Source organism: Capra hircus, chromosome 16, assembly GCF_001704415.2.
Source record: "Capra hircus breed San Clemente chromosome 16, ASM170441v1, whole genome shotgun sequence".
Classification (NCBI taxonomy): domain Eukaryota; kingdom Metazoa; phylum Chordata; class Mammalia; order Artiodactyla; family Bovidae; genus Capra; species Capra hircus.
Genome location: NC_030823.1, coordinates 1,938,765 through 1,957,496, shown reverse-complemented (window position 1 = coordinate 1,957,496; position 18,732 = coordinate 1,938,765). Strand labels below are relative to the sequence as shown.

The following is an 18,732-nucleotide window of genomic DNA, read 5'->3' as shown; positions in this document are numbered from 1 at the left end:
AGAGCCCCCCGTAAAGTCAGAAGTGTAGGTGAGAGCATAAAACAGACTCTGGTTTTGGGGTTAGATGCTCGGGAACAGAGGGTTTCCTGAGGCTTGATCACGCCTTTGCGTATGCCAAGCCTCCTTCCTCATGACCTTTGCCACGGGCGGAATTCCTCACGCTGGCCCCCGGCAGCCTCAGCTGCAGGAGTTATGCCTTATCAGAGTTTTTTTTCAAGCCTCCTGTAGCTGGCAGTCAAAAGGCCTCTTTGGCCAGTCTTTCTCCATTGCTCCGCCCATTCAGACACTTAGAGGGCTCCCTTGCCTGGGGTCCTTCTCTGCTGTTCAGCGTCAGGCACATAGAGGGGCCCGCTTGGCTAGGGTCTTTCTCTGTAGATCAGGTGCGTCAGACGTTTGATGGGCCAGCCTCTCCATTGTTCAGCTGCCAATGCTGGCGTGTGGGGAGAGAGAGGCTATGGGGATGGCTCCACCCCCTACATGTGACTCAGCAGTATCGCCTTGCTTCCATGGCTGACTGGCTTTCCTCCACAGGCATTTCCCACCACTATCTCCTCCCTTGCAACCCCTCGGTCTGTCTCTCCACAGCCAACAGCAGCCCTTGCCCTGAGATTGCTCCACAATCCCCCATCTCCAGCTCCCATCCACTGCCCCTTCCAGGGGACCAGCGTTCCTGTCCAGCGTATGTATGGCCGCGTCAAGGACTGTCTGATTCTCGTTCCATGTAGGCTGCCACAGATCAGCTGTTTCACTCTCAGTCATTTTGTTTCTCCCTTGACTCAGACAATTGCCCCACGCGGGGATGGGACCCCTGCCTCAGTTCCCCCACCCGCCGAGGGCAGGTCCAGTCCTACTAACACTCGCGCTTTTCCCCCTGGCTCCTTCATCCTCCCGAGTTTCGCGTGGGTCTATAGATTCTTTTCCGCTGGTCGGGTCCTCCTGTCCACTCTCAGCCGGTGTTCCGCGTGCACGTCTGTGTCTGAAGGTGTAGTCCTGATGTATCCACAGAGAGATGTACTCCACGCCCACCTACTCCTCCACCGTCTTGTTCTCCTCTGTGAAAGGCTTTTTTTTTTTTAGTGGAAAGGGCAAGATGGAAAATTTTGGAATGACAAAATACACTGAACATAGTAAGTGTTGCTTCCTGAACCTTCTCTGTATAGGGTGTCTTGGGTTGTTATGCTGTAAAGTTTGTTTCTTACGGAAGGCTCTGGCCAGTGTGGGCAGTAGATGGCCTGCCAGCCTCAGGAGACCCGAGGGTCCTCCCCGCTGGAGTTTGCAGCTGTAACTGGGGCTATCCCCGCGAGAAGGTCCCACCGTGTGGCGGCAGCTTCGGTGCTGTTCTGACAGTCTTCTTTCTCTCGCTCCTCCTCTTGGCTGCTCTAAGATGGCAGGAAGCCCCAGCTCTAATGGAGAAGACTGGTGAGTTTCCTATGAAGCCCCGGAGCAACAACAACAACCAACTACAGCACCCGAGTCATAATTTCCTTAGAGCACCTCCTTCTCAGGGATGCGCGGTATGGGTGAGGTGTCAACGCGCTTGCATGTTACTGACCTGGCAGAGCCCTTTCCCCAGCTCAGTATCACTCTGCTGAAACTGAAGAGGGCAGTGAAAACCCACAAGTAGGGATGAGGAGGGTGCAGCAGGTCCAGAGCCTCTGAATGCCCTAACCTAGGTGCCCTTGTGCTCCAGAAGGCTAGGGTGAGAGAGGAGCGGCGGGGGTGCTTAACTTGCTCAGGGAGCCTCTGATCCCGCCTCAGGGCCGGAGCCAGTGGGTTCTGCTGTAGGATCAAGTTCCGAGGCAGCCGCAGAGGGCAGGAGCTGCCACCAGAGGGCAGGAGCTGCCACCAGAGGGCAGCAGAGCACTGCTGTTGGAAGTGTGGGCGTTGTCTTCCGGGCTCTTAAAGGCGGCAGGACGCAAGAGACTCCGATTTTTAAGACAGGTTGTCCACCAGGGCTCTGCTGGACCTAGCTTGCATAGGCTTACAAGAACTGATGTTTGCATTTTCAAAACATTTGCAAGCCAGTTGTTAAACACAAGCATTGTTAAAGATTGCAATGAAATAAATTATATTTTAAGAAGGTAACAAATACTAAAAACTCCCCACTTTCCAATTATTATACTACAATTAATTATCTATGTTTCTGAAGCTTATTAAGGTTATTCAGTGTGTGTGGTGAAATGCCGTATAGCATTGTGCTACCATGTACAGCAACATCACTCTGCCAGCCTGAAATCCATCATGGTGGGAGAATTTACACCGTGAAAAGAAAAAGCTATAAATTAGGGAGCCTCCTTCTTCTTCTGGAGAGCAAGTGTTAACTTACCAGCACATCCTGTCTCCTGTGATCTTCCCCCACCCCAACCAGTCACTCCCACCAATGTCAAAGAGTCTTCTTCAGCACAGAGAGATTCGAGACATGGGTCTGACCCTCAGCACTGAGAACACTTAGTGACTTTACCTGGACAAGCAGGCATGAAAGAACTTACAACTGAGACTGGAGTTCAGAAGGAGGGCTCTGAGGCAGGGCCATGAACTCCCCATCACCGCCAGGCCCCGTGACCCCTGCCACATGGGTAGTAGGTGAAAAAGAGATGCTTGGCCTGAAGAAAAGACACAGGAGAGAAAACAGCTTGGTAAAAACTCAAAGGGCTGCTGTGACTGATGGCTCAGATCCAGGATATAGAATTAGGGCCAAAAATGCTGAGTTGACTTTATGTGAAGAAGAACCTCAACTAGGGCTGTTCAGAGATGGAAACCCAGTGCTCCAAGCGCGACTTCCTCCCCAGTGGATGGGATGCGTAAAAAGAATTGAAGGCTCCTGAAGAGTCAACTAAACTCTTACTGCTCAAAGTGTGGCCCACAGATTAGCATCATAGGACCACCCGGAAACTTGTTAGAAATGCAGGGTCTCGGGCCCCACACCAGACCTACTGAATCAGAGCCCACACGTTAATGAGCTCCCCACATGATGGTTTCAGAAATGTTAAACTGAATTACCTTTTAGATGTCTTTGAGGGGGTTACTCATTACATTATCGCTTATAATGGCACCTTATATGGAAATAATCTACCTATAATTTGGAGAACTGGTTAGTAAAGCATATCCATATGCCAGAATCACTATTCACACAATAAAAAGAATGAGATGACTTTTATACACTGGTAAGAATGCGATCCAAGCTCCATTGTTACATGAAAAAGCAGGCATTCCTAAAATCAAAATGTGTTCTAGATCATCAATCAAGTAATTAAAAAAAAAAAAACTCTGCAAGAACTGAAAGAATCATAAAAGAAAATACTAACAAGCTGAAGCTCAGACAGATACAAACCACACATTTCCACCTGGCAAAAAACAAAGCAAACAGGTACAGATGACAGATTAAGAAAGTATTTGCAACATCATAAATAAGAGGTTACTTTAATAAACAAGGAGCTCCTACAAATCAATAAGAAAAAGGCCAATAACTTAATTTTAAAAATGGATGAAAGATTTAAATTTTTCACAGAAAAGGAAAGGCAAATAATGCCTTTAAGCACGTGAAAGGAAGCTTCATACGTTCAGGATGCAAATTAGCACTATGAGACATCATTTTGGTCTACATTGGCAAAGATTAAGTAAGTTTGATACCGTGGGAAAGGAAGGAAACAGATACTCTCATGCCGTGGTGCCTCTGTGGAGGACTACTGGTAACAGCTCGAAAATTTAAGTATATACTCCTTGATGCAGCTAGTCCTGTAGACACACACATATAAAATGACATGTATTCAAGAATATTGTAATTCAGTTACAACAGCAAAAAAAATTGGAAATAACCTGACTGTGTATCAGTGTAGCTCTGGTTAAGTTTATTTCTCACATGCGCTCAATGGAATAATATGAAGCCGTCAAAAATAATTTGGCAACTCTGTAGGGACTGAAATGGAATAATCACCTACACATTTCTGGTAAAAAAATAAAAAGCACCAAGATATAGAACATCATTATGTGTAGTATGTTTCCATTTGTGTTTAAATAGTAATTAAGCTTTTATGTTCTCAGAAATTTCTGGAATGATAACACAAGAGACAAGTACCAGCAGATCGGAGCAGGTAGTCAGGTTAGGAGGGAGCTGAACTTTCCAGTGAGTGCCCTTCTGAAATGATTTACAGCTTTTAATGCTTTAGTTTTAAACCACGGTGCAGACCAGCACCCCGCCCCCCAGGCTTGGGTGGGTGGTGTGTCCCTGGGGCTGCCCTGCGCTGCTCTTCCCTCCTAGCTAAGTGCTCTCTTTCCTTAAGGCTCGTTTAAGGCTCTGCCTCCCTCCCTCCATGGAGGCAACCTTCCCCTGGCTTTCAGCATGTCACTGGTGGGGTCTGCAGCCCATTTTTCTGGCTGCTCTGGGCATTGTTCTCTTCTCTACATGCACCATTAGAGGTGTCTGCACTTCCTTAGATCACCAAAATGCCACTGGCCTTTGGTGATGTCACCCCTCAGCCCTGACACTCATGATCACACCACATGGTGCAGTCTATAATTCTACCCGTGGCCGGTTGCTCACTGTGAGTCTCACCTCCCCAGTGGCATGGGAGCTCCTTGCAGGTGGGGGCCCGGGCTTGGTTCATCTCTGTGTCCGCCCCCCGGTGCTAAGAGCAGAGAGGATGCTCCTGAAAGATGTCTCGAGTTCTCAGGTGAGGGATGGCCGTTTGATACAGATGACACCCCTGCTGTCGGACTGCTCCCGTTCCCCCTGGCACTTGGTTCTGGGAGACAGAAGCGTGGTGGGGGGGGGGGGGGACTGAGGCTCCTTCCTGCAGAGGCAGCAGCCTGCCGCTGGCCTGCCCCAGGAGCTCGGAAACCCGCCCCTCCTCCGCTACTGCAGTCCTCGGCCTCAGCTCCACCCACCCAGCCCTCTGGGAAGAGAGCAGGCGGATCTCTTTTCTCTATCACTGCGCTTGAACCCCACCCCTAACTTAACCATTAATGTGTGTGTACTGAGGCTTCATTTTCTTTTGTGAATTTCACAAGCTCAGTGGAGGTTTCACCAAATATTTATCAAGTGCCCACTGTGTATTAGACACTGGTGGGCACGTGTTGTGAATAAACACCACACAGATCCTGCTCTCAAGGAGTTATGGTCCTTGGGGGAAAACAGCCACATGAGCAAAATGAATGTAATGTCAGCGCAGTGCTAAAAGGACGCCCGGAGTTATGGGAACGCAGGGGTGGGGGTGGGGGCTTACCCTGATCTTCTGGTGGTGGGACGAGTGACAATTTCCTGCTGGAAAAGTGTCTATGGCCCAGCCTGAATGCTAAATGAGAATCTAGGGCACCCAGATTTTACAGCCAGTCTTCTCTTTATCCTAATAATCTTCATCACTCTCCTTTTTCCCTTTCTTCCTCAGTAGAGGAGCTATCTGAGGTGGGAGAAACAGAACTGATTTTGCTGAAGGGACAAATGTAATGAGGTGAGATGCTTGTAGAGCTTCCCGGGGGGCCCAGTGGTAAAGAGTCCACCTGCCAATGCAGGAGACATGGGTTCAATCCCTGGATCGGGAAGATCCTGGAGGAGGAGATGGAAACCCACTCCGGTATTCTTGCCTGAAAAAACCCCATGGACAGAGGAGCCTGGTGAGCTCACAAAGAGTCCGACAGGACCGAGCAACTGAGTGTGTACACACAAGATACGTGTAGATCAGCTGTGTAGTGTCCAAGACTGGGAGGGGCAGTGGCCGAGGGTCTAGGGCTGGAAGGGAGTGAAGAGCGGCTCTGTCCTTATCCAGAGTCCAGCTAGAAGTCCTCCTATCCCTTCCAGGGAGTCTCCTCCCCAGTTCAGTCTCTGCCATGTGGGTGCTCCCAGGAAAGGGGCCACAGGGGCAGGTACACTCCAGGCTTGAGGCCCAGATGCAAACTGACCATTCTCCCGTCCCTTACTTATCACCCCTCTCAGAGTCCAGAGGATGACATATGTTCTTCCCTCGATGCTCAGAAGTGTGGTCACACTGAGCGTATTGGTGGCCAGCCTTGGGAGGGTCTGACAACACACATGTGCAAGCTCTTGGCTGCACCATTTGAAGTGCTTGAAATATGTACATTTCCTGTGCCGAGAACGGTGGGGGTTGGCTTTACTGCGGGTCTTTGGAGGTTAGCCCAGCCACCTAGGACTTCCTCCCTGGTCTCAGCTCTGGAGGAAATCTGGAAACCAGCGCGGGTGGGAGTGAGAACCCTCTGCTCCACCCTCTGGGAGGATGCAGCCTCAGGGCAGCCAGGCAGGACCTTTCAGACTCTCTGGTGAGAGCCTCATTCACCTTGAGCCTAGCCCTGCAGAGCCAGCAAGGGGCTTCCTGAGTGAAAACCTCCAAAAGGTGATGGATTCTCAAGCCCAGAGACCAAGATGGCAGCTGCCAGCTAACCTTCCCTTCAAATTCAGACATCTGGGTTGCCGCAGTGAAAGGCCGGCTTCCCGACCACACAGCGGGGCCAAGAGGCTCCTCTCTGCTGCCTGCATTCCCCACTCCCCATCCAGGCCCTCTCTCCAGATAAAAGGCTTCTTGTGCAAAAATCTCTGATCTGAAGTGCTGGAAATCCTAAAAGCTGACTGCATCAGGCATGTGCCATAAATATTTACGCTGCCATTGACACCTGTCAGAGTGTATGCCGGGGAAGGCCTGCCGATGGACACCGAGAGCAGACCTCCTAACCCTGAGTGAGCGTCGTCCAGGGCACTGCGTGTGGGGGGCTTGGGGCTCTAGGCTGCATCGAGCAGGGACAGGGCGGCCACCGTCGGGGATGCTGAACGGAGTTCTGAACAGGGTGGGAAGGCCGACTCCACACCCCGGCAGCCTGCTCCAGGGCACAGGGGCTGCGACTCTGTAGACTGTAGATGGTCACTGTGCTTTCCAGCTGATTACATATGGAGGCCCGGGATTCAAGCTCCACGTGCCCAGCACCAAGAGAGAGAGATTCACAGAGGTCACCTCCTTGCGTACTCTGCGATGCCTGGAGGTGGGTCCCAACCACTCCCTCAGCTCCCGGGGAAGAATGAGACTCACATGACTTGTCCGTTAGCTGCAGAGCTGAGATTCAGGTTCAAGCTGTTGGCTCCAAGACCAGTGTTCTTTGCTCGGTGACAGCTGCCAGTCAGCCCGCACTTCAGGCCCTGGCGAGATCCCAGCCCTTTCTGCAGGGCAGCCCGCGCGCGTCCCGGCCATGTGCTCTGCAGACTGGCGGGGGCGCTGTGCGCTGCGTGCGCAGCCCAGATCTGAAAGGAGACGCTCCTGATTGAGGGCACGGCGCCGGGAAGGCGGCAATGCTCTCCGGACTCTGCTGGTGACCGCCCCGGGCGGGCCCCACACACGGCCGGAACTCTCCTGTCCCTCCAGAGCAGGCTCACCCAGGAGAGAGGGAAGGGCGGCTGCCCTTGTCTTTGATCTTGAACGTTGCTGAGCCTCGAGGAGCTTCTGCCAGCTGGGCTGTCGACCTGCACCATGGAGCGAGATGCGGCCTGCCCGCCGCAGGGACGCCGTGAGGCGTGAGCCGAGCCCGTGGAGGATGGTGGAGGAGCCCGTGCCCAGCAGGCAGGGGGCCGGGATCCGACCTGAGTCCTCCCCTCACTCCCCAGCGTCTGCCTCTGTCTGGCCGCGGCTGCCTCCTCCACGCGCCTGCCCTGACTGTGCCTCCGCATTCCCCATCTGGGTCAGCCCCCCGCACCCGTCCAACTCCACCCGTCCCTAAGGATCCCGCCTTTCCCTTCGCGACTTCTTCATCTCCGCCTTCCCCAAGGTCTTAGTGATATTTCTGAGGTTACTGTGCAGTCCCGGCCCTGCCTGATGGTGAGCTGTCTGCATCTCATGCAGAGTCCAGGGCCCTGAAAGCAGCAATGAGTCTCCTGGTTCCTGAATATCCCTCCCAGGACCAAGCCCAGAGCTGGGCACACCTGTGGGAGGAGACAGAGGCGAGGAGTTCTCCCACGGGCCTTTACCCTGCTGGGCACGGGGTCAGGGTAGGGATAGGAGCTGAAAGAGGCTGGGAGAGACAGACAATGAGAAGCAATTATAAGGCCAGGTGACAAGGCTGCGATACAGCTTGTGCACTTGGGAGCACAAAGGAAGTCAGTGACTGAGTCTGTGTTGAGGGAGGAGGGTTGGAAGTGGCTGGGAGAGAAAGGGGAGGGAAGGAAGGGAAGGAGGGAGGGAGGGAGGCGGGAACTCTGTATTCCAGCTGAGAAGTGTGATGGAGAGGAAAGGACTTTTTCTCATCTTTGCCTCTAGCAGACTCAAAGGGGAAAGGGGGCCTTGCCTCTGATTGACAGGCGAGCAGAATTTGCCTCCTATGTAGCTGCAGCCCAGGTTAGGCAAGGCTGGTAGGAGATTCCTTAGACCCTGTCCCCATGGAGGATGTCACGGAAGATGATCTGAAGGAGCTGATCCACCCAGGGCCAGGTTGGGTGGGCCCAGTGAGAAAGCTGTGTACTGAGGGCCACTGCTTAGGACCCTTGCTCTCCTGGAGTGGCCTCCCTGCCCACGCCGGGACTCCCAGCCCTCTTGCAGAGCTGGCTAAAGGCCCCTGAGGGCCTGGGGAGTCCCAACAGGCTTGATGTTGGCAGGAGGCAGCTCCCACTCACCCTGCCTTTTCCCTTGGGTGGGAGAGAGGTCTCTTTAAGGTGAGACTGTAAGGTGTTGTGTAGTGGGCCACTGTTGGGGTTTAGAGCCCATAGTCCTGGGTTTGGACACTCGCTTTTCCATTTGCTGGCCTTGTGACCCTGGGAAAGTCATTTCCTCTCTAAGGTCTGAGTCTTCATTGAGAAAAGGCTGCACAACAGCCCACCTCACTGAGGACTTGTGTGGTTAAATGAGATGCTGTCTGTGAAGGCACCAGCATGGAGCGTGGACTCCACGCATCCACACGGGCACGGCTCCCTGCCGGTGGCCCCGCCACCCACCCTTCCGTCCCCTCTGACTTCTGCAGGGAGGGTGCTGAGGTCTGGTTCTGGTGCTCCATCAGGGCAGCAGCGATGCTGTAAGTCTGGGTGGGTAGGTGCGAGGGGCTTCCTGGGCCCCGCGCCGGCCCTGCCAGCCCATAGCATCCGGAAAACTTTGTGCAGGCTTGTCGTGATGTCACCCAGCCTGCCAGCTGGTGCTCGCAGGGTGGCCCTGGGGGTGTGGTGGTCCCCGGGAATGCCTGGACCTAGGACACGTATGGTCCCAAGAGAGGTGTGGCTGGCAGGGGAGGGTGGGAGGGAGTCAGGGGGCCTCAGAGGCCCCAGAGGGGTTCACCCCATCTTCAAGCCCCAGAAAGTCACCCAGACAGCCAACAAGAGGACCCGGAGATCCACACCCTCCCCTGCCCTCACCAGGGCCCCCCTGGAAGGTCTGCCAGGCGTTCAGTTGCCACAAGATGCCTGCTGCTACTGCCCCCAACCAGGGAATTTTAATTCCTCTACAGAAAACCTGCTGGTTGGTTATCTAGTGCAACCCCTCACCTTAAGGAAAATGAAATCCAGAGAGCGGAGTGACTCTCCCAGGAGGCTAGGCAGGGCTGCAGTGGTCAGGAGGACAGCCATTGCCTCTTGGCTCAGGATGTAGCCCCTGGACGCTTCCTTACTCAGGCCATACACGCTGCAGGCGTGAAGCTGCGCCTGACACACCGAGCCTCTGTCCAAGCGGGGCTGAGGCTCCCACGGGTAGAAGGTCAGAGGACGCTGAGCCAGGACCTTTGCTTTGCTTCCCCTGTGTAGCCCAGGGCTTCCCAGGTGGCTCAGTGGTAGAGAATCCGCCTAGCAATGCGGGAGATGTGGGCCTGATCCCTGGGTGGGGAGGATCCCGTGGAGGAGGGAATGGCAACCCACCCCAGCCCTTATCTGGAGAATTCCAAGAACAGAGGAGCCTGGTGGGCTACAGTCCAAGGGGTCGCAGAGAGTCAGACAGGACTGAGCAGGTGCTCACTGGACAGTCAACAAAGGAGTGAGAGAGTGACCACTGGGATCTCTGAGAGAAGCAGATGACACTCCCAAATCAGGAGAGGCTGAGGAACGTTTAATAAGGGGACTGCTTACAGAGGCGCAGCCAGGTGTGAGGAGAGCATGGATGTGGGGGGCACATGGGGGCTCTGATGGTCCCCCCAAAAGGGGCAAAGGGGGAGCCGCAGGTTGCTAGCAGAAGGTGTAAGGAGAGGCCCGTGGAGACGGCTGTGATCTCAGGTGAGGAGTGGCCGGCCTGAGGCAGCACCGCGGAGCAGGGCTGGGAATCAGGGCCCCGTGCTGCGCTCTCCAACCTCTGGCGGGGCAGAGGTCCCCGTGGAGAAGAGCTCTCCATCCCCGCTGACCGGAAACCAGCCCTCCCAGGCTGGAGACGCCCCTTCGCTCCGGTGCTTCTGCTTCGCCTGTGACCCCGCGGGAGCCCTAAGGTCTCCTGGGCACTGGGGGGCTGCCTCCTCAGCTGCCTCTGCCCCTCCGCTTCCTTCTCCCCCCAAGTCAGGGCCTCTTAGCCTTGGCACGGCTGGCATTCGGGAGCAGATCATTCTCATCGTGGGGGCGGCGTTGCGGGAGTTTAGCAGCATCCCTGGCCTCTGCCCACGAGACACCAGGAGCAATGCCAGGTGCCTCCACGACCAAAACGTCTGCAGATGTTGCCAGATGCACCCTGGCAGGAAAGTTGGCCCCCATTGAGAGCCACGGCCGTAAAGTGACTCTTCCCAGGGCGGAAGCCTGGGCCCAGGCCTGCTCTTTATACTGAAAATGAAAACACTCTGTTTCCTGGCTTCCTAGGTACTTGTCGGAACTCTCAATTTTTAATCCAGTCAGTTACACAATTAGGACACGCAAACGCAGCCGTTTGCAGGCATCAGCAGGCAGTAACTTTTGGAAAAGAGATACACAAGAATATATACATGTACAATGGGAAGCTGTTTAAATACAGGCAGGATGTATTTATTTATTCCTCACCTTGTTTCATAATGGATTTAAGGCAGCTTAAAGTAAATTAAAACAGTCAAGGGGAAATGAGACAAAGGGAAAATAGGAGCGTGAATTTTAGATGGAGGTTTGCAACCAATTGCCCGAGATGAAGGATTATGCGCTTGCTAAAGACGGGCCATAAATTCAGCTCCATGCTGTTAGTACCCAACTCCAAAAGGGAAGCAGGACCAGAGTCAGTGTCTCTGGGAGGCCTTCATCGCCAGCCCCCAGCTCAGCTGCCCTGACGTCTCCTCTTTCATGGTGACCTGTTGCTGGGCTGGCAGCACCTGCCCCAGGTGGCAGGATTAGCAGCCTCCCTGTGGCAGGCGGTCCAGCAGGTCAGGGTCCAGCCTTGAACCTTGCCTGGGAGGAACTTCTGAGGTGCCCAGGCCAGGCCCCAGATTTTTAGAAGCCAGAGGCAGAGCAGACAGGGCTGCCTTCCTGCTGGCTCCGGGCCTGGCATGGAGCTCTGCCCTGCTAACTGTTATCTCTTTAGCATCTATGTGTCTCACTTTGGGGCTGAGGGCATGGTACCCATTTTATGGATAAAAATAATAATGAATGTTAATCAAGCACTTGATTGGACCAGTCCCTTTGTTATGTGCTTTATGTACATTATCTGTTTTAAACATTTTACTTTTTATTGAAGTATAGTTGACTTATAATGTGTTAATCTCTGCTGCACCACAAAGTGACTCAGTTATACACATATATACATCCTTTTAAATTACTCTTTTGCATTAAGGTTTATCCCAGAACACGGGATACAGCTCCCTGTCCTACACAGTAGGACCTTGTCGTTTATTCATTCTATATGTGGTAGTTTGCATGTGAAAGTGAAGTGAAGTCACTCAGTCGTGTCTGACTCTGCGACCCCATGAACTGTAGCTTATCAGGCTCCTCCGTCCATGGGATTTTCCAGGCAAGAGTTTTGGAGTGGATGCCATTTCCTTCTCCAGGGGATCTTCCCGACCCAGGAATTGGACCCGGGTCTCCCACATTGCAGGCAGACGCTTTACCGCTGAGCTAACCCCAAAACCCCAGTCTATCCCTCTCCCCATATTATCTCATTTAGTCTTCACAGTAACCCCACGAGGCCAGCACAGGTGAGAAAACTGAGGCTTCCAGATGAAAAACTGAGGTTTACAACATGAAAAGCAATATCCCTGAGCTAGTAAGCAACGAGACAGGGACTGAAGCCCAGCCTGGCCTTACTCTAGAGCCCACGAGCAGGTGGTCCGGTTCTCTCGCCTTTGCTGGGAAGGCTGGAGGTCAGAGAAGAAAAGGAGACGGATCCTAACCTAAGCGGCCAAGAGGGACAAAATTCCAATACGGAGTCCCAGGCAGTGTTTCCTCCATCCCAGAGAATCCCTGCCCCTATGCTCAGGAGGAAGAAAAAGCTTATTTTATGAGATGGGAACTGATCCTGTCTTTATTTTAAAATTAGATGTTCATTATGGATTTTTTTTGCATTAATTTTGATCTTTAAAAGTATTACATTAAAATATTCATCTTGGTGACTGAGTTTCATTAAGTCTGCACATCTGGGGCAAGTATGTTACTCACCTCACTCTAATCCTGGCTTCCAGAGACCCCGACACTGACCACCACCCGCATTCCCTCACTCAGCCCCTATTTCCTCGTCACGTGGGAAGAAATAGCCATCTCTTTTCTGCCTGACAAACAAGGCTGAAATGAGAACCAAGGGAAGGAGAGGCTGGACAAGCAAACCGCAGGGGGCCGTGTCTTCCAAGAATCATGCCAGACACTCCCAGACTTCAGTCTTCACCCTGCCACACCAGCAAGGATCGTCATCCCCTGTTACAGCTGGAGAAACTTAGGCTCAAGGGCAGAGTTACTCGCCAGAGGTCGTGCAACCAGGCTGGACTCGCGGTCCAAGGCTTCACCCACCGCCCCACCCCGCTTCTTGGCCATGGGCTCCTCTTGTCTGGTGGAGAGCCTGGGTTAGATGGCCCCTGATCACTCACTCTTCTCTTCAGGAGTCTGAAAGCCACCTCCTTCTCAGGATGTGAAAGTCAATCCAATCCAATCTGTAGCTAAAGCAAATGGACTCTTTGGAGAAAACCTGAGATGTTGTGTGAGTTAATAAGGTAGCAGTTGAATATGTTTCTCTTGCCTACACTCAGCCTCCATCCTAAACAAGCCGGCGAGTGTTCACAGTTTGCCTTTAAGTAATTGAGGGAAGGCATTTGAAATTCCCATCTCCCCTGCTCCCCAACCAGCAATGTTTCTTGTCACTGGCTAACAGCATTTAAAATATTTACAGCCCTTTCTTTACCCTGGGGTGTATCAGAATAAATCATTGTTACCACCAATAAATCAAAAATTAATCTCCAGAAAGCTCTATGCCTGTTCTATCCCTCAAATAGCAAGTAGCAGAATCTATCCAAGCAACTTGGCATCAACAGAATTGGTGTTTCCTCAGCATGCCTGCCGGAGAAGGCAACAGCAACCCACTCCAGTACCCTTGCCTGGACGGCCCCATGGACGGAGGAGCCTGGCAGGCGGCAGTCCATGGGGTTGCTAAGAGTCGGACACGATTGAAGCGACTTAGCAGCAGCAGCAGCAACATGCCTGCAATGCAGGAGACCCAGGTTTGATCCCTGGGTTGGGAAGATCCCCTGGAGAAGGGAAAGGCTATCCACTCCAGTATTCTGGCTTAGAGAATTCCGTGGACTTTATAGTCCATGGGATCGCAAAGAGTCGGACATGACTGAGCGACTTTCACTTGCCTTCACAGCCTTCCTAGGGAGAAAGTGACTCTAAGGCAAAGGGAGCAAGGGCCCCACACGCCCCCTGGTGTGGCTGCCCCAGGGCCAGCGACCCAGCGCTGGGACTGGGCCTGTCTGGGGAGCCTTCGCTGACCTTAACCCCCGGCTCCTCAGCCCTGATTATCACACCAAACCCTCCCAGACACCATAGCTCTCTTTCATCCTGAAAAGGCCTCTTTCCTCCTGCAGCAAGTACCTCCTCCATTGCTAACTTTTTCCTTCATCATTCTCTTTTCCTCCAGTTAGATGTCCCTTCTCGCATCTTTTCAGGCCCTCTTTTTTCTCTCTCATCCAACTCTTTCCTGAAACTCTGTTGAAGTTTTTCTCTCCCTTTCCCTTTCCTGTCCCTTTGAAAGCCCCCTCCCTCCTTTTCCCGTTTTCCTTTCTTGTCTTGGATCTCAGGATAGACCAGTTCGACATCTATCATGTCCGCTAGTATGAGCTCCGTACTGTGCTGGGGGGGAGTACATTTCAGCAAGTCTGCACAGCATCTATGCCCCGATAGTGCCCGACTCTCCTTTCTCCTTCTTCTGCTGCTAGAACCTCTCTCTGTTAACGTCACGTGTTACCTCGGCTCCCTAAACCACACGAAGGAAAATACGAACAGAAGCTAGAGTGAAAGCGCTCCCCCTCCCAGCACCTGCCAGCAGCAGCAGAGTGCGGCGTGAGGTGGACAGCGGCCCGGGGCAGGGTAAGGGTGCAGGCTGGTGTGGACTGGGCTTTCCTGTGCCGTGTCCCTGCTCTTTGCATGGCTAGGTGCTCGATGAATGTCAAAGTGAACTCATTCACGTTTCACGCTTTTCCCTCGACTTTTTCCTACCCTTAAATTCTATACTTGAGTAGACTTTCTACATGCCTTCTGGTGATGAGGTTCCTTCTCAGCTTGTTATTATCTCTATAACTACCTAGATTTAGAGAATTTATATTTGTCACGACTATAAAATCACACGGGCTCATGGTTGCAAATTTGGAAATGGTAGAAAATTGCAAAGAAAAGGAAATCTTCCCATAATTCCACCACATGTAGATAACCGCCATTATTAACACTTTGGTATATTTCATTCCATTTCTTTCCTACACATATGTGCGTTTTTAATAAAGTTTTCACAGATGTATCATAACTGGAATATGTTATGCAGGGAAGGGCCACACTGCAACAACAGAGACTACTCAAATGTTCCCATGTTTTAACACATTAGGGTCATCTGTTGCTCCTGTAACAATCTTCGCTGATTGTTTAGCTTTGTGTGGTGGCTTTGCTGCAGAGAGTCATTAAAGTCTGGAGCTCCTTCCATTGTGTGGTTCTGCTTTCTCCTTAAGGCCTTGTTATCAATAAATAAATAAATGAATAATAATAATTAATAATTAGAGAACTTCAGTTCTCAAAAAGAGAAACAGAGCGTGAAGGAGGCACACCCACCGTGGCTCGGAGTAGCGCACACCACTTGTCCACTCGTGTTCCGCTGGTGGACCACTTAGTCGTGTGCCCCCACCTAACATCAGGGGCGGCTGGGAGATGTGGTCCAGCCACACACTTGGCTACAGTCCCACTTCTGTTGAAAGAGGGACTGCTTAACAGCCAGCGATGCTCCCCGCAGTTTCCGTAAGCTCCCCGTGGACTGCTCGCTGTCAAGGCCTGAGCTCCATGCCTCCCTTTCCTTACACAGCCGTTCACCCTCCTTTGCAGGTGCTGCCCCAGGGATTAGAGCTCCCTTAGCAGTCCTAACAGCCCTAGGCTGCCCTGGCTATTGTTCCTCACCTATGCTCTCACAGGTCACCCGGTGGCGTTAGGTGACTTGGTTGTCTCATTTAGACTGTGGGTTTCTTGAGGGCAGCATCTTAAACACAATTTCAGAAGTTAGTATTTTTGTTGTTGAGTTCTGTTGCAAAATAGGTACTTAAGATGTACTTGCTATAAGCGAGACAGGGAATACACAGGAGAAAAAGAGTGTGGACACGGCCGGAACTGCAGAGGCGTCAGAAATGAGCCCCCCTGACGGAGCAGGTGCGAAGAGAGCCACGCGGGGGAGGTTTCAGGGCTGCAGGTGGCCGCGTAGCTAGGGCGAGCGGGACAGAGCCCTTGCATCAGGGCTCTCCTAAGGCGACTCCTCATGCGCCGTTTTTAAGGAAACGTGTTGATGTGATGGCTATTTAGACAGCAACACAAAAACATCAGAGGAAACCAGGGGAAGCAGTCTGGAGACACCAAGAGAAAGAGGGCACGGGCTTCCTAGTCCCTACCGGTCACCCACACAGGCCTCACCTCCGCTCAGGCTTTGCTCCCCCAGCCCGGCCCTCACAAGCCGGGTGGTAGCCTTCGTACGCACCTGCTTTCCTAGAGTTTAGAAGCTGGCTGTGCTTCTGAGTCCTGCCTCTGCCTGAGGTTTCACAGTGGAGTGGTGGGAGCAGGTCAAAGTGAAAATGGGTTTAGATGATGTAGGTCTGATAAACGAAGTCTTTTCCTTTGAGCTGCTTGGCTGTGAATGGAGGGGAAAGGGTACAACAGAAGCAGGAAAGGGATGTGAGTTCAGGAAAGGGCTTTTGCAGGTGAGGAAGCTGGTGGTAATCTTGTTTTTCTTTGGTTTGGTAGTAATTGGAGGGATTGGAGCATGTTTATATGCTGAAGGGGAGGAGCCAGCAGAGGTTAGAAATACAGGAGAGAGAAACTGGACCCATCAAAATGAAAAACAGGTGTCTCTTTGAAAGACAACTTTAAGAAATGAAAAGACCAATATTTTTTTTTATATAAAGATATAAATATATCTTTATGAGCTGTAAAGTTCTTACAACTCAGTAACACAAAAACAAAAAAAAAATGGGCAAAGGGTTTGAATGGAGTCTTCACAAGGGAATATACAAATGTCCAAGAAGTACATGAAAAAAATGCTCAACATTTTTCATCAATAGGAAAATGAAAATTAAAACTACAATGAGATACCACTACACACGTGAAATGGCAAAAATACTGACAATACCAGTGTTCGTAAAAATATGAATCCAGTGGACTGCTAGCATATTTCTGGCAGAAGTATAAAATTCTGTGTCCACTTTGGGGAAAAAATTTGGCTGTTCTTGTAAAGTAAACATGCGTTTACCATACAACTCAAATATTCACTTCTAGGTATTTACCCAAGAGAAATGAAAGCAGGTCTACATGAAGATTATACAAGTATGTTTACAGCTTATACAACCGTGGAAAAAATCCAAATGTCCATCAGTAGACACATGGATAAATAAACTAGCATGTCTATACAAGGGAATACTGCTTAGCAATACGAAGAGCGAACTACTGATACACACAAGAGGATGATGTACCTTCTCCTCTGAGCTCTACCTGGAAGAAAAAAAGTGCGGGTGCAGGAGAATATTGAGCAAAAGAAGCCAAACATGAAAAAACCGACTTCTGTATGACGCCATTTATGAAATTCTACTCCAGCCAGAACTAATCTATAGTGACAGAAAGCAGATCTGTCGATTTCCAGCAGTGGTTGCTGGGGAACTGACAGCAGGAGGCGGCTTTTTGGGGAGACAACACTGTTTTATATCTTGATTTGTGGGACTAGTGCTTACACAGCTCTATTCTTTTGTCGAAACTCACCCATTTGCTAAAATGGATGCATTTCACTGTATCTAAGTTAATTTCAATAAAACTGACTATGGAGAGAATAACTAGAGACTGTCTTAAATGTAAAATGGGATCAAAACAATAGATGGAAAGGTTAATCTTCCATAGGAGATGATGTACTTTCTCCTCTGAGCTATACCTGGAAGAAGAAAAGTGCGGGTGCAGGAGAATAGAGAGGCCTGGCGAGTCCATGGGGGCAGGGTGAGAAACCGCTCAGGGCCATAGGGAAGGGTCACCTTACAGCATCAGCTCCCATGGGGAAGACTGCAATGGCCTGTAGTTTTCATTATTGTAAATGCTGGCCAGGTGGATTTCAAAGACTATCCAGGACCATTACATAGTGAACCCAGTAGTTCAGGCTGTTGGCCTGGGTTAACACCATTAGCCCATATTATATTTGCATAACACCATTTTATCCTTGTTGGGAAAACATCAGGTCCAATAAAGTATACAGGAGTGTTAGAGCTCTCAGGAAGCCTCTGGCCACACATTGTCATGCAGCTGAGACAGCAGACTTTTGTTGTTGTTTTCTGCCTTGGGTTTTAGGGGGAAAGAGACAGCCCAGAGAGGTCTTACACATATTATTTGGAAGTATTGTGACAGCCAAGAAATTGGACTGATGTCAAAAGAAACCACAGGGGCTGCTTCCTTTCTATTATTTTTTAAAAAGCAATTTTGATCTTTCAAGCTCTATGAGAAGCAAAGTTTACTAAATATACCTCTGTGGGGGTGTGTGTTGATCCAAGCATTTATCTTGTCTCTGATCCCAGAGGATACATTCCTCTTCTCTGGGCCTTCTCACCCTCTGCTATCACATGAGTCTCTTCCTTCTTGAGACCCACTCCCCAGGCTTCTGAAAATCTGTGCGATAAAGGGCAGAGGATGGGGCCCTTTCTGCAGAAGGCAGGGCCAGCTCCTTACTCTGCCACGACTGCCTTATGATTACAAAGGGCAAACAACTGTCTTAAGAGAAAAAATGAATGTATGGCTTATGCAACGTAGTCCAGGGATGGGCCAGCTGTGGCTGTGGCTGGATTCAGGGGTCAAGCCCATTCCAAGGGCATGCTTTTGGTCATCTCTCTGTTTGCCTTCTTCTAGGTTGGTTTTAGTCTTGGCTCTATTTGTAGAAAGCTGGCAGCAAAAGCTGTACCCTCAGTTCCCCTCAGATTCTTATTTCTCTCATGAAACTTCAGAAGCTGATATTGCTTGGCACCTTTGATCTGACTGGGGTCAGATCAGTGCCTCTGGGGGAATGCAGTATGTTGGGTTGCTTACGACCTCAACCCAAAACATGTGGCCTGAGAGGAATGGAATTTCCCCCATAGCAATATAACAGAATAATTACTACAGGAAAGAAGCGGGTAATGGGAGGCCGTAACAAG

The 18,732-nt window shown here is 51.1% G+C and overlaps 1 protein-coding gene across 1 annotated transcript; it reads right to left on the bottom strand.

Annotated features, from left to right (window-relative positions):
* LOC108637763 lies at window positions 1,007-8,102 on the bottom strand. The gene is made up of 2 exons (XM_018060021.1): window positions 7,032-8,102; window positions 1,007-2,603 (listed from the first exon to the last, which is right to left on the bottom strand). Exons 1-2 carry the CDS (start codon window positions 7,661-7,663, stop codon window positions 2,486-2,488), a joined length of 750 nt encoding a protein of 249 aa, XP_017915510.1. The 5' UTR covers window positions 7,664-8,102; the 3' UTR covers window positions 1,007-2,485.